The sequence below is a fragment of the Nestor notabilis genome, unplaced genomic scaffold (assembly GCF_000696875.1).
Source record: "Nestor notabilis isolate BGI_N333 unplaced genomic scaffold, ASM69687v1 scaffold34549, whole genome shotgun sequence".
Classification (NCBI taxonomy): Eukaryota; Metazoa; Chordata; class Aves; order Psittaciformes; family Psittacidae; genus Nestor; species Nestor notabilis.
The window spans coordinates 2,490-12,853 of NW_009945658.1; the positions used below are offsets into that span (position 1 = coordinate 2,490).

The 10,364-nt window shown below is 38.5% G+C and overlaps 1 protein-coding gene across 1 annotated transcript in view; it reads left to right on the forward strand.

The window, feature by feature from the left end:
- Positions 1–9,934, forward strand: part of INIP (INTS3 and NABP interacting protein) — a 12,387-nt gene extending 2,453 nt beyond the window's left edge. Inside the window, exons 3-5 of the mRNA XM_010022963.1 lie at positions 5,106–5,208; positions 7,682–7,772; positions 9,527–9,934. Of these exons, the coding sequence (XP_010021265.1) occupies positions 5,106–5,208; positions 7,682–7,772; positions 9,527–9,622 (290 nt within the window). The 3' untranslated portion in view covers positions 9,623–9,934. The remainder of the gene's footprint in view (positions 1–5,105; positions 5,209–7,681; positions 7,773–9,526) is intronic.
- The last annotated feature ends 430 nt before the right edge of the window (positions 9,935–10,364 follow it).

Below are 10,364 nucleotides of genomic sequence, written 5' to 3' on the forward strand. Positions count from 1 at the left end.
CAGTCCTGAAGTAAAAATGATTCAGACGAATGCTGCATTTTTAGCTTATTACATGGCACATGTATTGGTACTGTTCAAGCAATTCATTCTCTCATTTCCCTCTTCTTGGACAAGGGTAGGGATTTACTGAAACACTTACTGAAAGTGTTATGAATAGTAGCACCTACTCAAACTGCAAGGATGCATTAAACATTAGTCTTCTATACAGGTAGACTGTGTTTGTAATTTTTTGTACTGAGGTGTTTCTTTCCATTTAATCAGAATGGGGTATTTCCCTAGAAGTTAATCGAGTTCTCTATTAGTTGCAGATTTGGAATACAAAGGTTAATATTTTTGACCTTTGACTGGATTTTTTAATTCATTGGCCTCTTAGGAAAGCACTCCTTTGACTAGAATTTCAAAGATGAGGAACTTATATGAGTGTAGCAACACCAACCAGAAGTGTATGAAAACCTTACTTCAAACCATTAGTACCACAAGGAACTGACTGCACCAATTGCATGAGACTCATTACAGCATTTAAAAAAAATGGAAAAGCTTTTAGCATGCTGCATATTGTCTACAAGGTGAGCTCATGGACCAGAGTGGTACGTCTTGGTGGTGGGGGAAATCAGCTTTTAAATTACAAAAAATACTTCCAGGTGCTTGGTAATACACTGCTTCTGCAGCAATACTTCGCAGTACTTACACAACATGCATTAATAAGGCTGCTCTTATGCTTTTGCTTGTGCACAGCAAGGCCACAGCATACCTTACGTGCTACTAAATTAAAGACTTCGACAAGGTCTGCTTCTATCCTGGTGGTTGTTTATCCTTTTGGCCTAAAGGTATGTGAGTGCATTCATGTTACACAGTCTGAGCAGCTAGATTTAGCATTCTGTTTACGGAGTGTGTTAAAAGGGAAGATTGTGCTGTTCTGCCTTGCATTATGTCATCATCTGCAAACTTTGCTGCGCTGCGTCCAGGTCTGATCTGTGTGCAAGCCTAGTACTTGTGGGCTGTAGCATATCTCTGCCCTGGAGAACTCTGTGGACATAAAGCAGTCAATAAGTTATGTTCAGTTGTGCATGTAGCTGTTTTCTGGAAGGCAAGCAAAATACATTAATATGCCTTTTGGTAATTCAAGTTAATTTACTAAATTACTAGTATGCTTTTTGTTTTGCTGTCACACAATGTATACGAAAGCCTATCCGAATGTCAACTGTTACTAAATTCTATTGATGTGTAGCAGACTATTAGGTGATGTTTTGTAATGCCAATAGTCATAAGCAGAAGAGAAAATCAAAATATAGTTATTCCATCCTTTTCACAAGCTTTGTGTGTTTAATAGGTCTTTAGATTCTGCTTTTTAAGAGGTTGCTGCCTCACCATTTATGAAAGCAGGCACTTCAATAAAGAAATTACTGTGAAAATGCTTTCTGAATTGAGCAGGCAGAGCAGTGCAATGACAGTGCTTTTTACTGTACAGAGCTTAGAGGAGACATCCAGCTTTGAAACCGTTTTTCCCAAACAGAAGTGTATCTTGAACACAAAGTGGTGGAGGACTCTTTTGTGCTGTTACACAAATGATAAATGCATATTAGGAAAAACTTACATGTACTGTGACTATGAAGCAATCAGCAGATCATGGAGAAGATACAAGATAAAAAGCGAATAGATAAAGGTAATGCTGTTACTTGCCATTCAGAGTTAGCTAGTAGAACTGACACACGTATCAATGAGGTAGGGTAGTAGGATTAGGTGTTAGGATTAGGTTAAAGAGTGAAGCTTTCTGTGAGCTCTTAAAGCTACCAGTATCGCTCATCAGGGCTTCAACTTTCTCTAATTTTGTGTCTTTCACGTGCAAAACTGTGCAGGTAAACTTCTAGCTCCTGCACAGGTCATGTAATACAGTGCCTGATGTCAGAAAGAAAGGTGTCGGAAAAAACAGGTTTAAATTTTAATCTGCTACCTTAGAGAGTAATCTGAGGATCCAGGTGCTCAGTTTGACATCTGACACTGCCATTAATCTGTTTTAGCTGCCTTGAACGGGTCATTTTGTGTTGGACCTCTTGTGTCTGCAAGGCAGAGAAGAATATTAGTGAACTGCGATATTCGTGAACTGTTTGAACTCAAAATAGTACTGCAACTTGGCCAAGTTAAGTTTGAACTTGAAGCTTTATTAAGAAGCTGCTATGTTTGAAAATCTACGCTTCCTTTCACAGGTGAGAATCCAGTCTATTCTAAGGATGGCTTTTCTGTTTCATGTCTGTATTTTTAGTACTAGAAAGCAGAACAGACATATCAAATCTACAGATGGGAAATATCTTTCGTTATAACTGAAATGAAAAAGAAAACTGTAGCTCTTTCAAGTTGGTCTTTATCAAAGCACTTTGGGGTCCTAGCAGTGAAGAATCTAAATGGAAGTCTTGCTTATGTATTGTCAGATGTGATGAATTGTTTTGTAAGGATGACAGTTTTTCGTCTCAAGATGGATTTCTCATATCCCACCCCCTCCATTGTTAACTTTTATGTGAACATGTTTTATTTACATTTTAAAAGATTTTAAAATACCTTTCAGAGTTTAACATTGCTCAGCTGAGGAGCAGTAACATGTATGTGTTGGGTGTCGTCCTCCATTTTCTCACATAGGCTTTTTTCTACTTAGCATTCCTTTAAATAAATTACTTTTCAGTACAGCAAATTGCTGATGGGCACTGTCTGAATTCTAGAGTAAAGTGCTACTTAAAAAAGGCAGGAAAAACCTCTTAGGGGGATGAGAAAAGGAAGAAAAAATACTTGTTGTTTTTTCTGAATCCCTCTAGAGTTTCTGCCATAAGATACTATAGCAAAACTCATACTGAAATAGAAGACAGTGTTAATCTTGGAGGTTTTGATTGCAGTTTAAAAACAGCATTTAAAATTTTATTCTTACACGTCCCAAGCCTTTCTGAATCGTACCATCTGCTTCATGATAAATGTAAGCATATTTAGCCTTTGTCTTTTATTTGGCAGCAGCTTATATTAAAAAGTGGTCTCCTTTTTCTTGCCTCAGTCACCAAATAGTCTGAATTCTAGGCATGTATTTAGATGTATGCAGTTCAGGATAGATAAACACTAGCAGAAGGCTGCTGAGTAATATATCAAATATTAAGCTTTTTGGCTGGAAACTGTGTAGAATTAGCTCAGACTCTCTTAGAGGTACTTCAGTCATCCTATTATACTACTGTCTCCAGAATTTACGAGAGAGTAAAGTCTGGGCTAGCTGCGACTCAGACATGTTAAGTCTTAGCTTGTTAGCAAGATCTCTCAGCCTTTGTATCTCTTAGAACACACATTCAGCTGGGTTTTAGTGTTTCAATGTCATTGCAAGGGTGTTATTAAAAAGATGGCATATAATACCTGAAGAGCAGAGAAACATCAAAGACCTGAATCAATACTCTTACAAAACAGAGGGGTGGGTTTTGGTTTTTTTTTTTTTGTAGGAAGGAGAGATTAACAGATAGGAAAATAGCATTTAATTAAATTATATTTAAACATCTGTTAACAAATGCAAAGGTGATAATAGATTATGTTGCACAAAACCACAGTAAAACGTGATCAAATTGGTCTGCTCTTTTTGATAAATCCAAGACACGGAGGCTCAGGACTGCGTATGCTAGGCATAGTAAATGGAAAAGGTGAGGGGTTTATAGCAAGGCAATAAGGATGCAAATTATTGTTTAGAGTTGAAGGTTTCTAGCTGATAATGGTCTCCTTCATTGAGCCATTCTGATGAAAGGAATATTGGATTGTGTAATTGAGCAGCAACAGAAGATCTCTCAAAGGGAATGAACTTTGAGTGCAGCTACTGAAAATAAATTTAAAATCATTTTACTTGACATGCTAATGCTCCCCTTAAGAGTTACAGTGTCTGGCCTTCCTAACAGCTTGTGGGCTACCATTTTTTAGTAGTGTTATTAAAACAGTACTCAGGGCAAGGGCACAACATGCAGCAGTTTCCAGTGGGAATGACTTTGACATTTTGTATGGAGGAAATAAAGGAGATAACTTGACTTTCACATCTCTTCTTTTATGACAGTGTAGTGGCTTCATATTTATAGGGTAACAGCACCATTATAGATAAAAAGAAGTGTATCTTCTTGACATGAGGAGTGTCCTTTGCGGTGTAGAGGTTTGTAAGAGTTAGCCCTGTAGCTGTTGTCCTCAGTTGTGCTGTACGGGCATACTGGGCAACGTGTGGATCTTTGTCTATCTGGTGGCCACAGCGAGATCCTTTACTATAGAAGAGTCTTGTGTCCATACAGCAGTTTTGCCACATTTTCATTTAGAAAATGCACAAATGGTAGCCATTGTAGGCGTTTTCTAAATTACCTCTGTCACTTTACTTCCTGTACTTCCTGACTTCTTTAGTATGCACAGTCCCTTTGGGAGAATGATGCACAAAGCAAATAAAGGTTGCACTCTCATATTGTGTCCAGTCAGTCAAATTTTGCTTCTCTATTCCAGCCCTGTGGTCATATTCCATTGTAGTTATACTCAGAATAAGGGTAGTGTGTATATATAAGCACATCAGTATACTAAAACCTTTCTGCATAGATTGAATAAAAGGTAGTATTTTTTTGCATAAACATGTGTAAGATAGTCTCATTCTTACTGTTAAATATGTAAAACTTGTATTATAGTTTGAGTTCACTGGCATGAGGAATCAGACCTTGTGAGTATATTACTCCACTATTACCATTGAGTTGTATGCTCAGTGATTGCATTTGAAATCTAGAACCTGGTAAGTTTACTTTTTTTGAAAGGCAAGTGTTTGATGACATATGTTGTTTATAGCTCCAGAGCTGTCCTGGGAAAGGTTAGGATCTAACCTGAGATAGAAACTTATATTTTAAAATGTATTAATATGTATGATAGCTTAAGGAAGCTACTTTATATTGTATAATGAGAAAAGGAAGAATGAAACCTATTTATTAATAGCCTTTCAGATGGGTGCAAAGCTTTGAAGATTAGTGTATTCATCATAATGTCGTATTGAACAGAGACTTGTAATTTCACAAGGTTGGAGTTGAGCCGTAGAAATCAAGTAAATCTCTCTAATATTTTTCTGTCATTCCCACCAGGTTTCCAGAATAAAAATAGGGTTGCAATCCTGGCAGAACTAGACAAGGAGAAGAGAAAGTTACTTATGCAAAACCAGTCTTCCACAAATCACCCTGGAGCCAGGTATTTTATATTCTTAGACCTGTTTGGACATCACTGATTACATCAAAAGAGGAGGGAAAAAAATGTAAATAAAATCAAGTGAGCAGTAAACTTACATAAACACTTATTCGAAATGTTTTCTGACCATCCTCAATAACCTTGGACTTCAGCAGCATACTAGTACTTAAAATTGTTTACAGACCCTGAATTTTGGCTTACATCATTTCCATTTGAGAAAGACAGAAGGAGATATGTTCGCTAAACTGTATTAAAGTCTACCTTAAATCAGGAGCAGGCACTGAGAAAATATTTAATTACTAAGCTGAAATGCCCTAAGGAATGGAAGTAGCAGACCATTAGGTTCAGGATACAGTGTGTTTAGGAAGTGAGTTATCCTTGAAATTCCCTGTGTGCAAGACAAAGCCATTTTATGTTACTGCAGATCTTGTAAAAGATACCGGGTTGTAAGGATGATTCTACACTGTCAGGTATAATAATCTAGTCTAAGAACTGCCACCGGGATTTCCCCCATCTAAGACAAAAAGATTAGATTTTGGTCATAAGTCAGTCACTATAAAATCTCACACTGGTTTATATGGAGAAATTGGGATACTTGAACTTTTGGGTTAGCATGAAGTGAGCACAGTACCATATTTCAGATTCAGCCTGTTACATGAATCTTGTATCTGTATGAGAGTCAAGTACTCTGAATGCAGTCTTTAGTGCTGCCTGTGTTTGTTTTTCAGGGAGATTCTAGGTCACCTTTAATTCATTCAAACTGTCAAAAATCTTGCAGAATATTTGAAATTGCCAGAGTTAGATCTTTGGGTAGCTCTATATACAGTTATTATACAAGCAAAATTATTGATGAGAGAAGAAAATAGGAATATCATACTGCTACCTACAAATCCTGACTCCAGGCAACAGTGTTTCCAAGCTCCTTTGCAGCACTGGCAGAGTTTCAGGGAGTGCTTGTTTGCTTTATTTTTTCTTTATGAAAAAATAACACTGTATGCTGGTGACCAGAATTGGAATGTACTAATTTTGAAAGTGGGGATGGGAGAGAACCTACAAAGCTGCAGTCAGACTTCCTGCTTTGGCATGGTGGGCTGATGTGTGATTTTTGAGAAGCTGACAGTCTGTGACAGGGATGTTTGCTAAAGGTTTGGGTCCACAGAGTTGTCAGAAATGAGACCATAGAAACACTGCAGACTCGACAAAAAAGTGCTTGATGTACCTATAGCACAATAGTGGCATGGCCAGCCTAAGGGTAAATGAACTAATTGATTTCTGGCCTTGGGATGTGGGAGTCTTCTGTCCAAGAACAGAAGGCCTGTCTTGAAAAGTGTCAGTTTATGATGAAGCCTTAAAATTATCTGTGGAAATCATATTGAAAAAGTAGAGGCTACAGAATTAAATGCAAAACAAATACCTTCAAAATAACTGAAAACATTGTTTTAAATAAATGGAGCAGTACTTTTTTTTCCAGCAGTGAAGTTTAAGTTAATATTTGTCATAAAATCTGTTCAGAGGATTGTAACTTAGCTTTCTTTATGTATTTAGGCATAGATTTGCTAAAGGTCTTTTCATGAGCATGGCTGCTTTTGAAAAATGATGTACTAAATTAGCTGTTGACATTAAAGCTGATGGGGAAAGGTCAGTTGATGAGTTTGCTTGGATCTCTTGTTGTCCTTCATACTTTTGTCTCTGTGACTGTGGAGGAGGGAGGCTTTCAGCATGAGTGTCTAGAGCCAGTTGCAGAGGTAGCTGTGAATTGCCTTGCAATACGGCTCTAATGGCAGTCCTTATTGATTTCTATCTGGAGGATGCCTGATCATGTTACTTACATAGAACTGGGGGGCAAATAACGTCTGCTTTTTATTGCTTGTTTTTTTGGTTCCAAGGTGGACAAGTCTTGAGATATAAAAACCAGGAAAAATTATTCAGAGATCTTAATTTGAAATCTAATGTATGTTGCATTGAGATAGATAAGCAAAATAATTTTAGGTATTCCTGATTTTAGGAAGCTCTTTTAACATAAGCAGTGATCTGCTCCCCACCTGCTGAAAAACTGAAGACTGCAGAGCTCTTGTTAGTGCTTCTGTTTATCACAGTTGTTTAGAACAGTCACTGAGTGACTGAGTAATGGTGAAAACAGAAAGCTGTTGTTTTAAAAATGCTGACGTTGTCTAATGTTGCACCCCAGTGATTCTACTGACTTCCATGAGTGAAATCCTTAACAGGCTTCAGGACTGTGAGTCTCTTGGGTTTAGTTTAGCATCAGGTATTTATGCTAAGTCAAACAATACCATGGTCACTCTATTTTCTTTTCTCTCTTACGTTAAGAAATAGTAATTCAAAACAATAGTTAACAGTTGTTAAGCTATGAGTCAAATAAATCATAAGCTGTGGAAATCTTGAAATCTATAGCTAGAATGGCAAGAACATAATTTTTTTGGTGGTATGTATCGTACCACCTTGTTCTTTTTCGCAGCATTGCACTTGCAAGATCACCTCTGAACAAGGATTTCCGTGATCATGCTGAGCAACAGCACATCGCAGCACAACAGAAGGCTGCACTGCAGGTAAGCTGATACGGTCAGGTAGAGTTTAGCTTGGATCTGTTTTAGATGCCTTCTGTGCCTAGAGAGAATGAAAAGCCCCTTTTAGAGGTTAGGTTTCATACGTTTCTGTGTTTGTCACAAATGAAGTTTTTTATTCTGTTATGATGAAAGCTTAAATCTACCAGCTCATTATCCCTTGCTATGATTGTAAGAATGTAGCCTACAACACCATCACAGGTGTCCTATACATCTTGGTGAAAAGTCAGTTTCACCATAGCTCCAAATGTCTCATGAAGTATAGGGAGAACTAGCTGCACAGCTTTCCTTTGTTGAATCTGAGTAGATGCTAAGTAAATACTCTACAGTTACAAGTGGTGGGGTGAAAGATTTGAAAAACCTGCTTGTACATTTACAGGCCTCTATTTGCTACTATTTTGCTGATGTCAGATGAGGTTGATTTTTCATGTTGAAATTGGAAATCGAGCAGACTTCCTGGCACTCCAGAGAGCATGATTCAGGAGAGGGCACAGGAATAGGAGAAAACACTGAGATGTAACTAGCAACCCTGTTCACATATCGCTATGCCATCTTGTGTTTGTTTCCTAGTAAAGACCCCAGATTGCTTTTCCTAAAATGATTGGAAGCAGAAGTGAGCTCTGGGTGGTGTCCTGTATTGATCATAGAATATTGTAGGCTGGAAGGATCCTCTGTAGGTTGCTGATCCAGTACCCTGCTCAAAGTATGACTCACGGTAGTGCTGTATCACATTGTTGAGAGCATGGTCCAGTCAAGTTTTGAAGTTCTTCAGTCATGGACTTCTCACAGCCTTTCTTGGCTCTGAATCTGGCTCTGTCTTCTCTGTATCCTGTCACTGGGTACCTGAAAACAGCTTAACATCTCCCTTCAGCGTTCTCCTCTTACAAGAAGCTCAGTTCTCTCACCATCCCATGGACATCAAGAGCTCCAGGCCAGCCCCCAGCTGTCTCTTTGGGTCTCTGTTGGACTTAACTCCAGTTTGTATCTCAAACTGAACGTAGTACTGCAAATGCAGCTTCATGGGTAGCTTCCCTCAGCCTGCTGGCTGTGCTGTAGCTGATGCATCCCACTGCGCTGGTAGCTTGTAGTGTGCAACGGCATGCTGCTGGCTGAGACTAAACATGATACCCACTAGGGCTTTTCCCTAGTGGCCTAAGTAAGGAAAATGCAGGCAGTCTTGCTTATCTCCAGTCTTCAAACTTGGGAACGGCTGTGTAGGATTTTGCAAAGGTTGCCCAGACCCATAAGCAGCAGCTGCCTTTCTCAGGTGAACAAGCGTATATAAATCATGTGTGCAGAATGCTGGTGTCCCATGTTGTACAGGAGTGTGTCTGCTCATGTGTCATTTGTACATGCAGGCTCAGGTTGTGTGACACTACTGGTGCACACTTCTGGCAGTCATATGTGGCATCTGTCGCAAACCAAGACCAGTAAGTTGGGCAGATGAGAGTGAAAACATGGGGTCTAGCCACAGGATAGCAACCAGGAGTTCGTTTACCAGTCTCCCTACCTCCATGGGATTTGTTGAAAAAGGAGCTGCTGGGAGTGGTCAAGTGAATTCCCTCAGTGGGTACTGTTCAGGTGGCTGATCAAAAATGCTGGGTTTTTTTAACTTGACTATCAGAGTTGAGGACCAGAGTGGGAGAGATGAATAATCAATACTGCAGAAACTGTAAAGTCTTAAATTATATCAGTGCTGCAGGGAGTTATGCTTTAACAACTGTTTTTATTCTTTCCAGCACGCACATGCACATTCCTCAGGATACTTCATAACTCAAGACTCTGCATTTGGAAATCTTATTCTTCCGGTCTTACCTCGACTTGAGGCAGAATGAGGAATCTTGTTTCTCAGAACTGCAAGGTCTGATTTTGGCCATACCAGGAACTGCCTGACCTTTAATTTCTTTACTTACCTTAAAACCTAATTTTTTCTGGATTTCTGCGGTTGCCTTTTGGGAGTGTGAGCCCTAGTGATGAAAAAGCAATGTTGTTGAACAGTGATTTTTACCCCATATTTCTGTTCCTTTGTCAGGTCAAAATCAGACATGACTTCCTTGATGCGTGAAGTGCATAGCAATTGCTCTTCCCTATTTCTGTGCTTCCTTTAAATAAATTTCAAACCAGAGACATCAAGAGATGCACACTCTATCAGCATTTGTGGGTTTTTTTGTTATATACAGGTACTATATTTGACTTTAATGAAAGACAAAAGTTACTTTGTCCATCAAAACAGACATGAATTTACCGAATGCATCAGTTTTTTCTTGGGTTTTTTTGGGTCCTTGGGGTTTTTTTTTGTTTTTTTGGTTTTTTTTTTATTTCTGAATGCAGGGACATTGCTAGTGTACTGTTTGCAGTTGTACTATCATCTGGTCTCAAGTCTTTAGATATAGTGTGCCTGCATCTTATTTTGTTTTGTGAAATATGAAAATGAGTTCAAATGGGGAAAAAGCAATTGTATCAAACACACTTTTAACAGACAAAAGTCTTTCTAAGTTGTCTGGATATTTCAGATGCAAAACATTGTCTACAAGGACAATTCAGTTTAAAAAGTCATATTTTTCTAGTTATGACTTT